General features: G+C 57.4%; 1 protein-coding gene across 1 annotated transcript; it reads left to right on the top strand.

Annotated features, from left to right (window-relative positions):
• The first annotated feature begins 2,218 nt into the window (after positions 1-2,218).
• On the top strand, positions 2,219-13,185 carry FGFR4 (fibroblast growth factor receptor 4). The gene is made up of 18 exons (XM_032158727.2): positions 2,219-2,337; positions 4,261-4,404; positions 5,083-5,346; positions 5,436-5,516; positions 5,626-5,792; positions 6,672-6,795; positions 7,304-7,494; positions 7,621-7,759; positions 8,103-8,296; positions 8,371-8,516; positions 8,597-8,718; positions 10,300-10,410; positions 10,492-10,682; positions 11,019-11,141; positions 11,249-11,319; positions 11,568-11,705; positions 12,323-12,428; positions 12,558-13,185. Exons 2-18 carry the CDS (start codon positions 4,314-4,316, stop codon positions 12,705-12,707), a joined length of 2,409 nt encoding a protein of 802 aa, XP_032014618.1. The 5' UTR covers positions 2,219-2,337; positions 4,261-4,313; the 3' UTR covers positions 12,708-13,185.
• The last annotated feature ends 6,964 nt before the right edge of the window (positions 13,186-20,149 follow it).

Raw genomic sequence — 20,149 nt, 5'->3', positions numbered from 1 at the left:
GAATTTGCTTCTTAAGGCAGGGTCTACACTAGCTAGAGGGGACAACCAGGACCTGAGCCTCGGACGGGGTCTCACTCCATAGACTGTCGCCCAGGCTACAATGCCGTGGAGCGATCATGGCTCACTGCTGCCTTGACTTCCTGGGCTCAAGCAATCCTCTGGCCTCAGCCTCCCGAGTAGCTGGGACCACAGGTGCACCCAGCCCATTTCCCTTCTTCTCAAGGTGCCTTAAGAGAAGGAGAAGGCTTGAGATTCAGGTGAGGGATGGGCAGAGATCAGAGGCTGCGTGGCCTCCTAGTTTGGCCACAGTCTAGATGCTCAGGAGAGAAGTGCTTACAGGTGAGGCAAACATGAGCCAGGTGGGCACGGAGCTATCTGGGAGCACCTACTGTATGCCAGACACTTGAACTCTAATGGTGAGGTCTGAGGGCACAGTTCCTCTACTGAAAAATAGAGACAGGGCAACTATGTTGCCAGGGCTGGCCTCAAACTCCTGAATTCAAGCTGTCCTCCTACCTCAGTCTCCTAGTAGCTAGAACTACAGGCACCCGTCATTGTGCCTGGCCATTCCACAGCTATTTACATAATTAACTGTTCAGTTACAATTCTGGCAAGTGTGCTGAAGAAATAACAGGTCCTAAATAATTACAGCTAGTATTACAAAGCAAGCGCTGCATGCCAGGCTTACACATACTGCTAACATGTCTACTTTTTGCACCAACCTCTTGAGGGGGAGACTGTCATTTGCCTGTTTTACTGAAAGGACAGTGAAGACAGAGGCCTTGTGTGATGGTGCTGAGAGCTGGGCCTATGACGTCCAGCCCTGTAGTCTGTGCTCTGAACCACTTCACTCTGTTTCTTTCAACATCCTCACAGTAGAGAAGTCATCTAAGAGGAGCTTGCAAGTCCAGAGAGCTTCCTGAAGGAAATGAGCTGAGAATAATATGAAATTAACCAGACCAAGGGGCATTCCAGGAAGAGGGAATGGTACGTGAAACTGCCCAGGAGTAGCAGGGTGGGAGCCAGGAGGCGTGGGTCATGGCAATAATCAATGTATAAAGAGCTATGGGAAGCTATAGGAAAATTTAAGGGAGTGGCTGACACAGTCAGATTTGGGTTGTAAGTATCACTCCGCAGGTTGCGCAGGGAACAAATGAGGGAGCAGAAAGAAGGGGTTCTCCTATCCGCTGCACCGTACTGCGCAGAAGACATGGGAGCCAGGCATTCCCTGAGGGGTGAAAAGCAAGGAGTAGAGCTGGGTAGTAGACTAGAATTTAGAAGCCTGGCCTGGGGCCTGGGTGGGGCGAAAGAGGCGGAGCCTGAATGGGGTGTGTATAGGGGGTTGCGTGTAGGGGTGTGTGTATAGGCTGGGGCGGGGTCCCGGGAGTGGGCCGACTGGGTCGGGGGCGGGGCTCTCCAGGTGGGCGGGGATCTTGGCCACACCTCTCTCCGGCTCGAGCTGGTCCAGGCGGGGCGGGCCCGAGGGGGTGTGGCAGGAGGTGGGCGGGCCCGGGGGGGGCGTGGAAGGAGGGGCGGGCCCGAGCAGGAGGGGGCGGGCCCGAGGGGCGGGGCGGGGCAGGAGGTGGGCCGCCCGCGGCCACGCCGCCGTCGCGGGTACATTCCTTGCTCCTGGCGGAGGAGCGCTCGGGCTGTCTGCGGAACCTGCTGCGTGCAGGGGTCGCGGCCGGCCGGAGCTGGGAGTGAAGCGGCGGAGGAGCCAGGTGAGGAGGAGCCAGGTGAGCAGGGCCCTGTGCTGGGCGCGGAGTCACGCAGGCTCGAGGTGAGCCGGAACCCTTGTGGGCCCGGGCTGCGCTCCCAGCCGCCAGGGGGCGAGCGGCGAGGGGCTGCGGGGACTGCCCCTCCCGGCACAGAAGACCTGGGCGTCCGCCGGGCGGCAGAGGGTGGAGGGGGCGGTAAATCAGTAACCCGCAGTGCACACAGGGCCCTTTGTCCCTCTCCGTCCAAAGAGCACCCCGGCCGCGGAGCTGGTTACTCATTGCCCACTGAGTCGGGGGCAGGCTGGCCCTGTGCAGCTACCCTCGGGACCCATTGATGCACACCTCCCCCAAGGCTGGCCCGGCAAGGGTGGGGGAGGACAAGCGCGCTTGTCCCTGCGGCTGTCTTCGCGCAGGCGGCAGAGATGAGGGAGCTGAGGCCCCGAAAGGTTCAGTCACTTAGTGCCCGGGGGCCTCCAGCGCGAGTGCGGGAGGCTGAAGGTGAACCCAGGACTGCCTGATGCCTAAGGCAGGCCCTCCGTTCCCACGTGCAGGGTGGTCGGTCAGCGGTCAGCAGCCACGGGTGACTCGACTAAGGACTCTGATATCAGGGCAGCCTGAGGTAGGAATAAAATCCCGGGCCTCCCCACCCACTCCCAGCCCAAGCTGTGTACCCAAAGAGCGGCCCTCTCTGCCAAGCCGAGCTTGGTAGGGAGTTTTACCAAGGAGGATCCAACTGGATTTGAGAGTTGAGTGGGCTCAGAGACAGCAGTATCTGAGTCAGGTAGAGAAGAGGAATGAGGGGCACACAGGGATGGGCAAGAGAGCACATGTGCCCAGTTTTGAAAGCCAATGGCTTCAGCGCTCCGGAAGGGGCAGACGGTGCGACCAAAGAGATAGGCAGCGGCAGAGAGGGAGCCCTAGGATGTTGAGCTGGATCCTGCTGGGCACAGGTAGCCATGAAGGGCTTGCAAGCCGGGAGCGTGACACGGCAGACTTGTAGGTTTTTTTGTTTTGTTTTGTTTTGTTTTGTTTTGTTTTTATTTATTTATTTTTTTTTGAGACGGAGTCTCGCTCTGTCGCCCAGGCTGGAGTGCAGTGGCGCAATCTCGGCTCACTGCAAGCTCCGCCTCCCGGGTTCGCGCCATTCTCCTGCCTCAGCCTCCCGCGTAGCTGGGACTACAGGCGCCCGCCACCACGCCTGGCTAATTTTTTTGTATTTTTAGTAGAGACGGGGTTTCACCGTGTTAGCCAGGATGGTCTCGATCTTCTGACCTCGTGATCCGCCCGCCTCAGCCTCCCAAAGTGCTGGGATTACAGGTGTGAGCCACCGCGCCCGGCCGATTTGTAGTTTTTTAAAACTCTGCTGGAAGATGAAGTTTGAAGAGCCCAGGGAGAGGATGTTTCCAAAGGCCCGTGCAAGAGATGGCCGTGACATGCCCTGAGTAGGGGCAGGGGAAGCCAGATGGACTGGAAGTGGAGTGGCAGTGACCAAGGAGGAGGAGGTGTGATAGGCTTCCCACGCAGGGTAGATCAGAGACACCAGTGCCACCCATAGGCCCCTAGGACTGCAGCAGTCACCCGATTCCTTTGTCCCAGCTGAGACTCAGTTCTCAGTGTTCTATTTTGGGTAACAGAGGCGTCCTTGGTAGCATTTGGAAGAGGATAGCCAGCTGGGGTGTGTGTACATCACAGCCTGACAGTAACAGCATCGGAATCAGAGGTGACTGGCTGAGGGCAGACCCAGGGCAACAGGTTAACAGTTCTAGGGCCGGGCACAGGGAGGAGAACATTCCACCACTCTGTGTGCCCAGTGCTGATGCACGTTATCTCTTTCATCTCAAAACAGTCGTATGAGGATAGTAAGCCAGAGAGAGACAGAGACAAGGAATTACAAGTTGGTGAGAGTCAGGATTTGAACTTGGCTCTGGCGGATGGATAATTAGGGTCTGTATTCTTTACAAAACCGTGTGTGTCTCAGATGGAGTTGGTGCATAACAAGCAGAGGTATCCAGGGATGCTGTCCTGCTTGCCACGGAAGGGGCTGCCTTGTCAGTTGTGAGCACCCAGCCCTGGAAATGTCAGTAATGCTGTAAGGAGTGGGGATTGGATCAGATAACATCCAGATGCTGAAGTTTGGCCTTGTATCATTTTTCACTTTCTTTTTTGGCTCTTCGGCAATCAATTCATTTATTCAGCAAAAAATAAATTATGTGTGCCGAGAGCGTGCAGAAGATATGTCTCCGTTCTCTGCTTCCCTCCAAGAAAAGAATCCAAAACTTCTTCTGTGAACGTGTGCCAGGGTCCCAGCAGGACTCAGAGAGAGCAGGAAGCCCAGCTCAGACCCCTTGCACAAACTACTGTGGGGAGACCTTAGGCTCTGGCTACTGCAGAGCTGCTTCCAGTCTGCACTGCCACAGCCTGGCCAGGGACTTGGACACATCTGCTGGCCACTTCCTGTCTCGGTTTCCTCATCTGCAAAATAAGGGAAATGCCCCCGCAAAGGTGCACGTGTAGCAGGAGCTCTTTTCCCTCCCTATTTTAGGAAGGCTGTTGGTGGGAAGTCCAGCCTGGGGCCCTGAGAGCTGTGAGAAGGAGATGCGGCTGCTGCTGGCCCTGTTGGGGGTCCTGCTGAGTGTGCCTGGGCCTCCAGTCTTGTCCCTGGAGGCCTCTGAGGAAGTGGAGCTGGGTATGGCTTCTGAGGTGGGAGAGGGTGGCAGGGGTGGGAAGAGTGGGCACCAGGAGGGGGCTGCTGGGCTGAGCAAAGCTGGAAAGGATCCTTGCCCAGGCCCTGAGAAGGTGGCAGCAGGGCAGGGCTCAACCACTGAGACTCAGTCAATGCCTGGCTTCCAGCAAGCATTCATCTATCTCTGTGTCTGCGAGAGAGGACTGGCCTTGCAGGGCGCAGGGCCCTAAGCTGGGCTGCAGAGCTGGTGGTGAGCTCCTTGCCTGGGTGTGTGTGTGTGTGTGTGTGCGTGTGCGTGTGTGTGTGTGTTCTGTGCACTGGGTGTGTGACCTAGGAGGTCCAGGCAGCATGTGTGGTATATGCATTATGAGGGTGATATGCCCCAGTGCAGCATGACCCTGTATGTGGCACCAATAGCATGTGCCGTGTGTGTGTGTGTGTATGCGTGTGTGTGTATGTGTGTGTCTTGGCCAATGTCATGTGCACTAAATGCTGTGTATGTGACATGCCCCAAGAGTGTGGCATTCGCAGCATGTGGCCGTGCGGGTGTCAAGGAGCGGTGGCTCCTCCAGCATGCGTTGCGAGGTGCTTGTGCCCTGCATGTGCAGCGTGTTCTCTGTACACAGGAGGCTGCCTCAGATGGGGCTGCGGGGTCTGCTGACCTCTGCCCTCTGCCCACAGAGCCCTGCCTGGCTCCCAGCCTGGAGCAGCAAGAACAGGAGCTGACAGTAGCCCTTGGGCAGCCTGTGCGGCTGTGCTGTGGGCGGGCTGAGCGTGGTGGCCACTGGTACAAGGAGGGCAGTCGCCTGGCACCTACTGGCCGTGTACGGGGCTGGAGGGGCCGCCTAGAGATTGCCAGCTTCCTACCTGAGGATGCTGGCCGCTACCTCTGCCTGGCACGGGGTTCCATGATCGTCCTGCAGAATCTCACCTTGATTATAGATGGTAAGAGACTAGCAGGGAGTTAAGGGATGCCTGGGGAGACAGAGCTGCCCCTCTTGGACCTCAGATGCTTCCCTCTGTCCCTGATGTAGACTCCTCGACCTCCAGCAACGATGATGAGGACCCCAAGTCCCATAGGGCCTCCTCGAATAGGCACATTTACCCCCAGCAAGGTCAGTAAGTCTCCAAGGACTTGTGTCCCCGCTGCTCATCTGATCACTGAGAAGAAGAGGCCTATGTGGGAACACACGGTCATTCTAGGGGCCTTCCCCTGCCCTCCAGCACCCTACTGGACACACCCCCAGCGCATGGAGAAGAAACTGCATGCGGTACCTGCGGGGAACACCGTCAAGTTCCGCTGTCCAGCTGCAGGCAACCCCACGCCCACCATCCGCTGGCTTAAGGATGGACAGGCCTTTCATGGGGAGAACCGAATTGGAGGCATTCGGGTGAGTCTCTGGGTTCTAAGACTGTCTGCTCCCCCATTTTCATTCCTTCTTCAGTCCCCTCATACCTACAAGCATACCTATAAATCAATCGAATGAGTAAAGCGATTGCCGGGCCCTGGAAGGAGCCCTGAACTGTGGACCTGGGCAGCTCTGGTTCCCCTTCTGCTACTCTCTGGCAAGTGACTTAACCTCTCAGCCTCAGCAACTCTATTTGTAAAGTGAGAAGAATCGGCCGGGCGCGGTGGCTCACGCTTGTAATCCCAGCACTTTGGGAGGCCGAGGCGGGCGGATCACGAGGTCAGGAGATCGAGACCACGGTGAAACCCTGTCTCTACTAAACGTACAAAAAAAATAAGCCGGGCGTGGTGGCGGGCGCCTGTAGTCCCAGCTACTCGGAGAGGCTGAGGCAGGAGAATGGCGTGAACCCGGGAGGCAGAGCTTGCAGTGAGCCGAGACTGCGCCACTGCACTCCAGCCTGGGCGACAGAGCAAGACTCCGTCTCAAAAAAAAAAAAAAAAAAAAAAAAGAAGAATCACTGACTGATTGGTCTCAATAGACCTTAGCATCTCATCATCTTGATGAGACCCTGCAGGCTGGACTCCATGCTATCATGAGGCACCTAAGTCTCAGAGAAGGCAAGGGCTGGCTCAGAGTAGCTAGGGAGAGGGAGAGCTCAAATTCCAAAGGCTCAAACCCAAGGCTCAAGCACACTGGGGAGCCTACTCCTTTGTCCCATAGTCCTTGGCCTGGGCCTGATGTTCTCAGGGCCTAGAGAGCTTGAGAAGAACCCTGTGGGCAGGATGAGGATCTAGCCTCCTGGTCCTCTGGGCCCCTTGGTGGACATGGTCCAGTGGTCCCGGACACTCTCTCTGCCTGCAGCTGCGCCATCAGCACTGGAGTCTTGTGATGGAGAGCGTGGTGCCCTCAGACCGCGGCACATACACCTGCCTGGTAGAGAATGCTGTGGGCAGCATCCGCTATAACTACCTGCTAGATGTGCTGGGTGAGCGCGGGGCCGGGAACGGGGAGGCCTGGCCCATCTTGGGCTCAGTTGTGCCCTCTTGCTGGGGTCTAGTCTGGCGGGCAGGATGGACTCAGATGAGTCAAGCAGCTTGGTGACCAGGTGGGTCAGGAGAAAGCACAGGGGTTAGGGTGGGGCTGGAGGAGCAGGAGTCTGCCAAGAGGAAAAACAAGGACATCCAGGCAGAGGGCGCGGCCTGAGCTGAGGGCCTGAGTATAACAAATGCCCTGCACTTGCAGGCCAGCATATTCGTAGGGCGTGGCGTTTATATGGGGAGCCAGGTGGTGAAGGGTTTTGAATGCTAGGCTGAGATGTTGTCCTTGACCTGAAGCAATGGGGAGCCAGGGAAGGTTTAAGCAGGGTAAGCAGGAGATGGACAAGAAGCTGCAGAAAGGTCCCTCCCTTGAACTTGAGGAAGGCTGGAGGGAGGCAAACAGAGTGCTTCCATGGGTGCCAGTGGTCAGGGTTGACTGCCTTGCCCGGTCCCCAGAGCGGTCCCCGCACCGGCCCATCCTGCAGGCCGGGCTCCCAGCCAACACCACAGCCGTGGTGGGCAGCGACGTGGAGCTGCTATGCAAAGTGTACAGCGATGCCCAGCCCCACATCCAGTGGCTGAAGCACATCGTCATCAACGGCAGCAGCTTCGGAGCCGACGGCTTCCCCTATGTGCAAGTCCTAAAGGTGCACCCTGCTACAGCCTGGGCCCCATTCTTCTCCCACCTGGGGTTGGGGGCTCCCCAGCTTCCCTGTTGGCCACAATGTGGCCCCAGGCCCTGCTGTGGCCCCAGAGCATGTCCCCCTCCCCAGACTGCAGACATCAATAGCTCAGAGGTGGAGGTCCTGTACCTGCGGAACGTGTCAGCCGAGGATGCAGGCGAGTACACCTGCCTCGCAGGCAATTCCATCGGCCTCTCCTACCAGTCTGCCTGGCTCACGGTGCTGCCAGGTGAGCACCTGAAGGGCCAGGAGATGCTCCTTTGGGCCAGCAGTGGGGGCTGTGGCCTATTGGGTGGTCAGTCTCTGTTGGCCTGTGGGGTCTGGCCTGGGGGGCAGTGTGTGGATTTGTGGGTTTGAGCTGTATGACAGCCCCTCTGTGCCTCTCCACAAGTGCCCGTCCATGTGACCCTCTGCTGAGGTATGGGTGCCTGGGACTGGGCATAACTACAGCTTCCTCCGTGTGTGCCCCCACATATGTTGGGAGCTGGGAGGGACTGAGTTTGGGCGCATGGGGCGGCCAGTCTCACCACTGACCAGTTTGTCTGTCTGTCTGTGTTCATGCGCGAGGGCAGAGGAGGACCCCACATGGGCCGCGGCAGTGCCCGAGGTCAGGTACACGGACGTCATTCTGTACGCGTCGGGCTCCCTGGCCTTGGCTGTGCTCCTGCTGCTGGCCGGGCTGTATCGAGGGCAGGCGCTCCACGGCCGGCATCCCCGCCCACCCGCCGCTGTGCAGAAGCTCTCCCGCTTCCCTCTGGCCCGACAGGTACTGGGCGCATCCCCCGCCTCACATGTGGCAGCCTGACTCCAGCAGGCAGAACCAAGTCTCCCACTTTGCAGTTCTCCCTGGAGTCAGGCTCTTCCGGCAAGTCAAGCTCATCCCTGGTACGAGGCGTGCGGCTCTCCTCCAGCGGCCCCGCCTTGCTCGCCGGCCTCGTGAGTCTAGATCTACCTCTCGACCCGCTGTGGGAGTTCCCCCGGGACAGGTGCGCTGAGCTGTGTGGGGGCAGGGACGCGGGCGCCGGGTCGACTCGGAGGTCTGAGGCTGGACTTTCTCCATCTCCAGGCTGGTGCTTGGGAAGCCCCTGGGCGAGGGCTGCTTTGGCCAGGTAGTACGTGCAGAGGCCTTTGGCATGGACCCTGCCTGGCCTGACCAAGCCAGCACTGTGGCCGTCAAGATGCTCAAAGGTGAGTGTGGCCCAGTGTGGTGGCTCACACCTGTAATGCCAGCACTTTGGGAGGCTGAGGGTGGGAGGATCGCTTGAATCCAGGAGTTCGAGGCCAGCCTGGACAACATGGCGAGACTTCAGCTCTACAAAAAAAAAAACAAGAAAATCAGTTGGGTGTGGTGGTGTGTGCCTTTAGTCCCAGTTACTAGGGAGGCTGAGGCAGGAGGATCCCTTGAACCCAGGAGTTGGAGGTTGTAGGGAGCCATGATCACGCCACTGTATTCCAGCCTGGGCAACAGAGTGAGACCCTATCTAAAAAATAAATAAATAAATAAAAATAAAGGGTGAACGTGGCAACCTGGAGGAGGTGCTATGGCATTGGGACTAATAGAAGGGGCTCACGGTGCTACCAGGTGAGCCCTGGAGCTGGGAGAGGCTGTGGGATCCCACCCTTAAACCTGCAATTCACCTCCGCTCCTGACCCTGGCAAGCGACTTCTGAGCCTCAGTTTTCCCTCGTGTCATATGGGGTAGATAACAGTCCTTACTCCCAGCCCAAGGATTGTGGAAAGTGCCTGGCTCATAGTCAGGGCTCAATAAATCTTCACCACTGGGGTGACGATGATGAGAAGAATTTGGTGTGACAGGCTTGGTATCCTCTGTCAGCATTAGTCTGTGTCAGCCTTGACTTCACATCTCCTTATCAGCCTCACAGGCCCTCTACCTCCTTCCTTATGGTTCCCCCCAGACACACCTTCAGCCTCCCTTGGACCCTCCCTAGGTCTGCCCCACACGTCCACTGCCGAAGGAGGACAGCCCTTCTGCTTGCACCCAGTCCCAGCCCTGGGGTGCTCTTGCTGGGCACTCCTGCACCCCGCCCATCAGGGCCTCTCCTTGCAGTTCCCCAGCCCCCTCTGCAAGAATGGCCTCAACTGCTCTTCTGCTCCTCCCCTCCTCTCTACACAGCTGGGGCCACCTGGTGCTCCCTGGGAGGCAAGGATTGAGAAATGCACATTGTGACATTGGCGTGTGTGGGTGGGGAGTGTTATGTCATTGGCCCAGGGCCACAGGTCAGCCCCAGGGGCTCAGCCAGAGAAGCCAGAGCAGCCTTCTTCCTAAGCTCCCTGGCTGCGCCCTGCCTGCCGCCAGCTCCCTGAATTCCCAGGCCAGTTGGAAGCCAGGCCCTGGTCAAACAGACCCCAGGGCGCCAGCCTGCTTTCCGTACCCAGAAGCTCTGACCCCCTGCAGGGACTACCGCTAACCCCTCCAGAGGCAGCTTCCTTCCTTCCTGCTCCGAGCTCTTCCCCTCTCTGCTGTTTCCTGGGCCTGCCCACTGGGAGGCCTGCCCCTTAGATCCTTGATACAGTTGCATCCTTGCAACTGCTGTGACAGGTAGGGTGTGACCCACTACTCTTTTTCCCACAAGACAAACCTGAGATTCAGAGACGCTAGGAGACTTTTTCAAGGCGACACAGCCTAGCAAGGATTCAGCCCTAGACCTACGTAGCCCTGGTCCAGTACTCTTTGTCCTGCCCCTGCCTCTGCATGCTCCCTCATGTAGTTGGAGGCCAGCCTCTTCACCCCGTCTGCTGCCCTTACAGACAACGCCTCTGACAAGGACCTGGCCGACCTGGTCTCGGAGATGGAGGTGATGAAGCTGATTGGCCGACACAAGAACATCATCAACCTGCTGGGTGTCTGCACCCAGGAAGGTGGGGCTGGCTGCATGGGCCGTTAGGGTGCAGAGCCAAAGCTTCGTCAGTCTCTCCACGCTCCCTCCACTCCCTCTGTAGGGCCCCTGTATGTGATCGTGGAGTGCGCCGCCAAGGGAAACCTGCGGGAGTTCCTGCGGGCCCGGCGCCCCCCAGGCCCCGACCTCAGCCCTGACGGTCCTCGGAGCAGTGAGGGGCCACTGTCCTTCCCAGTCCTGGTCTCCTGTGCCTATCAGGTGGCCCGAGGCATGCAGTATCTGGAGTCCCGGAAGGTACAGGCAGTAGGGCTCTGGGCCCCTCTCAATCTCTCCAGCTCCACTCTCTCAGGCCTGTGGCATTAAATGTCCCGACTTCTCCCTCTCTGCTCTTTTTCGTGACCCCACCTCAGTTGTCCCCAGGCATTCACGCTTTCCTGCATTCCCCACTTGTTCCTCACACTTCCCTAGAGGGGAGAGGGGACGCAGGAGAAGGCACTCCCCGTTTCTAAACCTTGACCTCCGTCTCTGTAAAGTGGGTGGAGGGCCCCTGCCCCCGGGCCTGCCTGGGGGTGGTGTGTGCTCAGCTCCAGGCCAGGTGTCCTGATGCACCCAAGCCCCCGCTCCCTGCAGTGTATCCACCGGGACCTGGCTGCCCGCAACGTGCTGGTGACCGAGGACAATGTGATGAAGATTGCTGACTTTGGGCTGGCCCGCGGCATCCACCACATTGACTACTATAAGAAAACCAGCAACGTGAGGGAGATGGGGCAGAACTGGATGGGGGTGGAGGGGGCCTGGGCCCGGGGTGGCAGGTATGAGGACCTATGGGACTCTGCACTGAGGCCCTCTCTCCCCTCCAGGGCCGCCTGCCTGTCAAGTGGATGGCGCCCGAGGCCTTGTTTGACCGGGTGTACACACACCAGAGTGACGTGTGAGTCCTGCCAGCAGTCACTGTCCTACCCCACAAAAAGGGCAAGGCACTGCCCAAAGTCACGTGGCCCCAGGAGTCATGCGCTCGAGGGCTCCTTCAGATTTGGCCTGGGACCCGAGTGGGGCCAGACTCCAGGAGGAGCCCATCCCCACCAGCTGTGGTGGGTCATGCCTGCGGGGTCCCCCATCCTAACCCCGGTCGTAGGGAGGAGGGCGCTGAGCCACACTGAGCCCTGGCCCTGCCTCCAGGTGGTCTTTTGGGATCCTGCTGTGGGAGATCTTCACCCTCGGGGGCTCCCCGTATCCTGGCATCCCGGTGGAGGAGCTGTTCTCGCTGCTGCGGGAGGGACATCGGATGGACCGACCCCCACACTGCCCCCCAGAGCTGTGAGGCCTCACCCTGCCCTCAACCCCCCTTCCCAGTCCTCCCACTCCGCCCTGACCAGGCCTCAGGGTGTGCTCCGGCCAGAAAGACAACACTAACAACAACTCCTCCTCCTCCTCCTCCTCCTCCTCCTCCCCTTCTTCCTCCTCCTCCTCCCCTTCTTCTTCCTCCTCCTCCTCCCCTTCTTCTTCCTCCTCCCCCTCCTCTTCCTCCTTCTCTTCCTCTTCCTCCTCCTCCTCTTCCCCCTCCTCCTCCTCCTCCTCTTCCTCCTCCCCCTCCTCCCCTTCTTCTTCCTCCTCCTCCTCCCCTTCTTCTTCCTCCTCCTCCTCCTCCTCCTCCTCCCCTTCTTCCTCCTCCTCCTCCCTCCTCCTCCCCCCCTTCTTCTTCCTCCTCCTCCTCCCTCCTCCTCCCCCCCTTCTTCTTCCTCCTCCTCCTCCTTTTCCTCCTCCTCTTCCTCCTCCTCAGCCTAGTGGAGTGCCCTGGCCTGGCTTCCACTGATGACCCTCCTATCCCTCATCAAACTCCCCACGAAACTCCTCCCCACCCAGAGACCCCCCGGTCCTCCCCTTCCTCCTGAAGGCCTGAGGCTCCCTGTGACCCTCCGCCCCACCTCTCCCAGGTATGGGCTGATGCGTGAGTGCTGGCACGCGGCACCCTCCCAGAGGCCGACCTTCAAGCAGCTGGTGGAGGCGCTGGACAAGGTCCTGCTGGCCGTCTCTGAGGAGGTACAGCCCCTCCCACCCACCACCTCCCTCTGCCTGCTCCCCTCCAGGCCTCATCTGGCCTGACCGCGTGGACATGCGCCCCGTCCCATCCCGGGTGCTGCAGAGGCTGACCAGCTCTGTTCCCCACAGTATCTCGACCTCCGCCTGACCTTCGGACCCTATTCCGCCTCTGGTGGGGACGCCAGCAGCACGTGTTCCTCCAGCGATTCTGTCTTCAGCCACGACCCCCTGCCATTGGGATCCAGCTCCTTCCCCTTCGGGTCTGGGGTGCAGACATGAGCAAGGCTCAAGGCTGTGCAGGCACATAGGCTGGTGGCCTTGGGCCTTGGGGCTCAGCCACAGCCTGGCACAGTGCTTGACCTTGGCAGCATGGGGCCCCTGGCCCAGAGTTGCTGTCCCAGGTCTCTGGTTCTGCTTCGGGTAGGTCCCTCCTTGGTCCTGGAGTTCGTAAAGGGTCTTTCTGCTCTGGCCTTGGGTTCCCAACCTACAGCTCAACTCAAGTCTCAAGGCCGTGCCCTTGCCCTTGGAGCTGCCGTGCCTGTGTCCTGATGGCCCGAATGTCAGGGTTCTGCTCGGCCTCTTGGACCTTGGTGCTTAGCCCCCATCTCGGGTTTGGCTGAGCCTGGCTGGAGAGCTGCTATGCTAAATCTCCTGCCTCCCAATACCAGCAGGAGGTTCTGGGCCTCTGAACCCCCTTTCCCCACACCTCCCCTGCTGCTGCTTGCCCCAGCGTCTTGACGGGAGCATTGGCCCCCGAGCCCAGAGAAGCTGGAAACCTGCCAAAAACAGGAGCAAATGGCGTTTTATAAATTATTTTTTTGAAATAAAGCTCTGTGTGCCTGGGTCTTCCCTGAGCAACATGGAGGGGGGGTGAGGTGGAGGGATCCCTCCAGCAGAGTTCTGCCTACAGGACACGGACTGAGGGCACTGGACCAGACCATGGGCTCCGCCACCTCCGCTGCCCCAGGAGCCAGTATGTGCCTATCTGGGTCTGCCTGTCCCACCAGCACCATCTTGTGTCTGCTACGGTGTGAATGAGTGTTAATGGGCTGAGTCCGCATTGCACTATACACGGTGGGACTCCTGTACCCTCTGCACATGTATGTGTGTGCATGTGTGCCCTGTAGCTGTCCCCCAGGGAGCTGGCAGCCCCCCTCCCCCATCTGCTCAGCATTAACCAAGCTGACCGTTAACACAGCATGAAAATCTGAAAGGCAGCCTTAGGCCGCGGCCCGCTCCCACGCTCTGCTGGCTCAGGCTGGCGGCTTGTGGAGGGCATGCCCGCCCCGCCCTGGCCAGTCTCCCGGGCAGCAGCTGGTTGCCGCCCGCCTGGGCTGCAGCTGTCCCTGCCTGCCTGGTCTTCCGCTGAGGAGCCGTCACAGCCCTGTACTCAGAGCTCCTCAGAGGAGCAGCTTCTCAAGGCTCTGAGCCTGGAACCTCCTTCCCTGGCCCCATCCTGGCACGCACTGCTACTCCCCAGCCCCTGAGCCTTGAGTGGGCCATGGGGGGCCCAGGCATGGTGTCTGACCCAGCGCTTGGCACTCTCCTGTCCTTTTCCTTACAGGCCTCAGGCTGGGACAGGACTGCCCAACCGGACAGCCTTTATGGAGGCCACCCGGATTGCCCCCGTCTGCCCCCAGGAAGTGGTGGCTGAAAATACATATGCGGTCAGAGGGGTCAGATAGAGGAATTGGAGGCGGGGCCTCCTTGGAAGACTGAGCAGCAGCTCATGATTGTTTATCCTCACTCTGGGGCTCCTCACACCTCTCACCATAGCCCCTCCGGCTGACAGTATCCCAAACAGAACTCATCCCCAGAACTGTCCCTCCTCCAGGGCAGGAACCAGGGAGTCACCTGACTACTTCGCTCAAGAACCCTGTTCCAGGCCAGGCGCAGCGGCTCACCCCTGTAATCCCAGCACTTTGGGAGGCCGCGGCGGGTGGATCACCTGAGGTCAGGAATTCGAGACCATCCTGGGCAACGTGGTGAAACCCTGTCTCTGCTAAAAAATACAAAAATTAGCCTGGCATAGTGGGGCACACCTGTAGTCCCAGCTACTCAGGAGGCTGAGACAGGAGAATCATTTGAATCCGGGAGGCGAGGGTTGCAGTGAACCGAGATCGCGCCAGCCTGGGCTAGGGAGCAAGGCTCTGTCTCAAAAACAAACAAACAAACAAACAAACAAACAAACAAACAAAAACCCTAGTCCCTAATGCGCTTCCAGGGTCCAGCCGTGGCTCCTGAGGCCAGCACTGCCACCTCTCTGATAATCAGTGTCTTTGCCCATGAGGAGGGTGGGCCTGCCCCGCCTGCCTCCTGGGACTTAGGGTTTAGGATGAAGCATGGTGCGGATGCACATAGGCTTGGGGGAGGGCGTGATGCGAAAGCCCATGGGTTGGGCTGCGGTGCTTCCCTGGGAGCCGGTGCTGGGGCTTTTGTGTCCCTGAGTGCCCCCTCAGCCCTAGATATCCAGCCTCCCTTTTGATCCCTCCCCTGCAGGTGGCTCCAGAGGTAGCTTCCAAAAGCAGACTGGGTTTATGCTCCCTCCCGCTCTCAAAGACCCCCACTAACTCCCAAAAGCCCCCAGACCGACCGACTTTCTTTTTCCTTCCTTCCTCCCTCCCTTCCTTCCTTCCGTCCGTCCTTCCTTCCTTCCTTCCTGCTTCCCTCCCTCCCTCTCTCTCTTTCTTTTTCTGTCTCTTTCTTTTTTTTTTTTTTTTTTTTTGAGACGGGGTCTCGCTGTCGCCCAGCGCCCAGGCTGGAGTGCAGTGGCATGATCTCGGCTCACTGCAAGCTCCACCTCCCGGGTTCACGCCATTCTCTTGCCTCAGCCTCCCGAGTAGCTGGGACTACAGGCACCCGCCACCTTGCCCGGCTAATTTTTTGTATTTTTAGTAAAGACGGGGTTTCACCGTGTTAGCCAGGATGGTCTCAATCTCCTGACCTCATGATCCACCCGCCTCGGCCTCTCAAAGTGCTGGGATTACAGGCGTGAGCCACCGTGCCCGGCCTTCTGTCTCTTTCTTTTCCTTCCTTCCTTCCTTTCCTTTCCTTTTCATTTGCTCCCTCCCTCCTCTCTCTGTCTTCCTTTCTTTCTCTCTCTCTCTCCTCCCTTCCTCCCTCCCTTCCTCTCTCTCCCTTTTTCTCTCTTCTTTCTTTCTTTCTCTCTCTCTTTCTTTCTCTCTCTCTCTTTCTTTCTCTTTTTTTTTTTGAGACAAGGTCTTGATCTATTGCCCAGATTGGAGTGCAGTGACCCCATGATCATGGCTCTGCTGCCTCAAACTCCTGGGCTCAAGCAATCCTCCCACCTCAGCCTCCCAAGTGTGTAGGACTACAGGTGCATGCCACCACACATGGATAATTATTTTTTATTTTTTGTAGAGATGGGGTTTTGCTATGTTGTCCAAGCTGGTCTCAAACTCCTGGCCTCAAGCAATCCTCCCACCTTGGCCTCCCAAAGTTCCCAAGCCACTGGACATTCTGACTGAGCCCCTCTCTCCAGTGTATAGTCTCCCATTGGGGGTCACTGTCCACTGACAGTGTCCGCCTGTCCAGCCAATCACAAGAGAAGCAGATCCCTTGGACCTGACCTTGGGAAGGAGAGGACTGGGAGATTAGAATCATGTGTGAGGACACTATTCTAAGGGGATGTGGAACAACAGCCCCATTTTCCAATTTCCCACCATGAGCCTGCTGCAGTGCCAGGCTCAACCAGCCACGCTCTCCCCCGCCACAGCATTGCCAAATAAAGATTGTTCTTCCCATTTAGCGGTGGAGAATCTGAGGTCCAGGGTCACAAGAATGGGGCTCCAGGAAGGAGCTAGGCTGAACCCCAGGTTCCCAGAAGGCCATGTGCACATTGGAGACCAGACCCAGGTCACTCAGAGTGACAAGGGCAGCTGCTGCCTGGTGGGTCCTGGGGGCCGGGAGGGGCTCAGCTGCCCACCCTGCACCTCCTCCCTGCCAGCGTCTCTGGCAGGCACACGCTTCCTGGGGCCATTCCACATTCCTGATGTCCCATGTCAGAATGACACATATACTACTAATTCCCCAATGCGAGCTCTGATGCTCCAGCTCTCTGCCCTCCCCTCCCCGCTCTGGGCAGCATGGCAGCAGCTGGGGCCTGGCCTCCCTGGTCTGCCTGGGTTCTAGCCAGTGACAGGGGCCCATAGAAAAAGCACTGAGGCTGGCCAGGCGCGGTGGCTCACTCCTGTAATCCCAGCACTTTGGGAGGCTGAGGTGGATGGATCACGAGGTCAAGAGATTGAGACCATCCTGGCTAACACGGTGAAACCCCGTCTCTACTAAAAATACAAAAAATTAGCCGGGCATGGTGGGTGCCTGTAGTCCCAGCTACTTGGGAGGCTGAGGCAGGAGAATGGCATGAACCCGGGAGGCGGAGCTTGCAGTGAGCGGAGATGGCACCACTGCACTCCAGCCTGGGCTACAGAGCAAGACTCTGTCTCAAGAGAAAAAAGAAAAAAAGAAAGAAAAGAAAAAGCACTGAGGACAGGCACAGTGGCTCACCCCTGAAATCTCAACACTTTGGGAGGCTGAGGCAGGCGAATCACCTGAGGTCAGGAGTTCAAGACCAGCCTGGCCAACATGGTGAAACCCCGACTCTACTGAAAATACAAAAATTAGCTGGGCATGGTGGCGGGCACCTGTAGTCCCAGCTACTTGGGTGGCTGAGGCAGGAGAATCGCTTGAACCTGGGAAATGGAGGTTGCAGTGACCCAAGATTGCACCACTACACTCCAGCCTGGGCGACAGAGGGAGACTCCGTCCCAAAAGAAAAAAAAAGAAGGCCGGGAGAGATGGCTCATGCCTGTAATCCCAGCCTTTGGGAAGCCGAGCCGGCCGGATCACCTAAAGTCAAGAGTTCGAGACCAGCCTGCCCAACATGGTGAAACCCTGTCTCTACTAAAAATACAAAAATTAGCCAGGCATGGTGGTGGGCGCCTGTAATCCCAGCTACTTGGGAGGCTGACACAGGAGAATCGCTTGAATCCGGGAGGCAGAGGTTGCAGTGAGCCGAGATTGAGCCACTGTACTCCAGCCTGGGCAACAAGAGCGAAACTCCATCTCAAAAAAGAAAAGAAAAAGCACTAAGCCCACCTCCGGACTCTGCCTCTTACTGGCTGTGTGCATAAGGCAGGGCTCTGGTGGCATCAAGACAGTGACTCTGACTTGAAGCCCTAGCCAAGGGATGGAGGCTGCTAGCTGGGGAGTCAGCACCCGGGAGGGAGGGAGGGGCGCACGGTGGAGGGATGGGCTGCAGGCTGAGTAGCCTCCATTTGAGATGCTGAGGACCAGAAGTGTTTCAAATTTCAGATTTTTTCAGAGTTTGTAATCTTAGAAACAGGACCTACATCTAAACACAAAATTCATGTTTCACATACAAAATGTTTCCAATTCAAAATTTATGTTTCACATACACCTTGTATACATAACCTAAAGGTAATTTTATACAATATTTTAAATAATTTTGAGCATGAAACAAAGTTTGTGTATATTGAACCATCAGCAAAGTAGGGGGCCGGGCGTGGCAGCTCACACCTATAATCCCAGCACTTTGGGGGCCAAAGCAGGTGAATCACTTGAGCTCAGGGGCTCGAGACCAGCCTGAGCAAAATGGTGAAACCGCCATCTCTACAAAAAATACAAAAATTGGCAAGCCAGGCACAGTGGCTCACGCCTGTAATCCCAGCATTTTGGTAGGCCGAAGCGGGTGAATCACCTGAGGTCAGAAGTTTGAGACCAACACAGCCAACATGGTGAAAACCCATCTCTACTAAAAATACAAAAATTAGCTGGGCATGGTGGCACGCCCCTGTAATCCTAGCTACTTGGGAGGCTGAGGTGGAAGAATTGCTTGAACCCAGGAGGTGGAGGCTGCAGTGAGCAGAGATCACACCATTGCACTCCAGCCTGGGTGACAGAGAGACTCCGTCTCAAAAAAAAAAAGAAAAAAAAAAAATTAGCCGAGCGTGGTGGTGGTTGCCTGTAATTCCAGCTACTCGGGAGGCTGAGGCAGGAACATTGATTGAGCCAGGAGGTTGCAGTGAGCCAAGATTGCGCCATTGCACTCAGCCTGGGTGACAGAGTAAGAGCTTGTCTACAAAAAAATAAAAAAGTAGCCGGGCGTGGTGGTGCACACTTGTAGTCTCAGCTACTTGGGAGGCTGAGGCAGGAGGATCACTTGAGCCAAGGAGTTCGAGGCTGCAGTAAGCTTTTATTGCTCCATTGCACTCCAGCCTGGACAACAGAGCAAGGCTCTGTCTCAAAAAAAATAAAAAGAAAAAAAGAAAAGAAACAAAAAGCAAATATGTCAGGTGTGGAATTTTCCACTGTGGCATCATGTCAGTGCTCAAAAAGTTTCAGATTTTGGACCATTTCAGGTTTCAGATTTTTGAATTAGGGATGCTCAACCTCAACCTGTATGACCAAAATTACTCTCTCTGAGCCTCCTTTTTCCAACCAGTCACACAGGAATGATGACACCCACCTCAGAGCATGGTTTCTAGTGCTCTGTAAACAACAGCTGTTGCTGCACGGAGATCAGGAAGGAATCGGAGATCAGGAAGGAATCGGAGATCAGGAAGGAATCGGAGATCAGGAAGGAATGGCTTCCAGGGGTGGATTACTGTGCAGGTGCCATGATCTCATTTCCTTCTCCTGGCAGCCCTTCCACGAAGGCATTCTTGCCCCATTTTCCAGATGTGGACACTGAGGCTCTGAAGGTGGAAGTGACTGGCCCGGGGTCACACGGGGGAAAGTGAGAAAGTTGGTACTCAGGGCCAGGTGCCCTGCCTGTCCCATGGAAGGGCCCACTCCCACAGCCTAGTCAGCCCGGCAGTTCCGAGGGTCAGGAGAGGCTCTGGATGTGCATGAAGCAGGGGACGTCTGTGACTGACGTGCACACATGGGTGGATGGACAGTCACCACACCCAAGCACAGAGATGCCTGTCTCAGTGCTCCTGCCTCCAGCCCCATGGCATTCGGCCCCTGCCCCTTCAGTCCCCTCCCATGGGCCACTCTTTCCTGGGGACACTCTTCCTACCACCTCCCAGGGACACACTTCCTGCCGCCTCCCACGTGGCTGAGACCCACTTGCCCTTCAGATGTCACTCAAGCCTCAATTCTTGGGCAGCCTCCTCAGGTCTTCCATTCCAGGTTGGCTTCCAGGCTGGGCCCCGTTCACAGGCTCTGGCGGCTGTCTCTGTAGTAGAAGGATGCTCTGAATAGTCTCCTTCCCCCAGATTGTGAGCACCAAGACGCAAGTTCTGCTTTGGTTGTGTTTTGGTTTTGTTTTTGTTTTTGTTTTTTGAGACGAAGTTTCACTCTTGTCACCCAGGCTGGAGTGCAATGGCGTGATCTCGGCTCACTACAACCTCCGCCTCCCAGGTTCAAGCGATTCTCCTGCGTCAGCCTCCCGAGTAGCTGGGATTACAGGCATGCACCACCACGCCTGGGAGACGAGGTTTCTCCATGTAGGTCAGGCTGGTCTCGAACTCACAACCTCAGGTGATCTGCCCTCCTCGGCCTCCCAAGGTGCTGGGATTACAGGCGTGAGCCACCGCACCCAGCTTGGTTGTGTTTTTTAAATCGGTAGCTCTGAAGCTGTAGCATATGTCAGAGTTCTCTAGTGGGCTTGCATGCTGGACACTACCCCCCAGAATTTTGTATTTAGTGGGTCTGGGGTGGAATCTGGGAATTTG

This window comes from Hylobates moloch, unplaced genomic scaffold, assembly GCF_009828535.3.
Source record: "Hylobates moloch isolate HMO894 unplaced genomic scaffold, HMol_V3 SCAFFOLD_6, whole genome shotgun sequence".
NCBI lineage: Eukaryota > Metazoa > Chordata > Mammalia > Primates > Hylobatidae > Hylobates > Hylobates moloch.
Note: the sequence above shows the minus strand (reverse complement) of the source record. Positions and strands in the feature narration are given on the sequence as shown.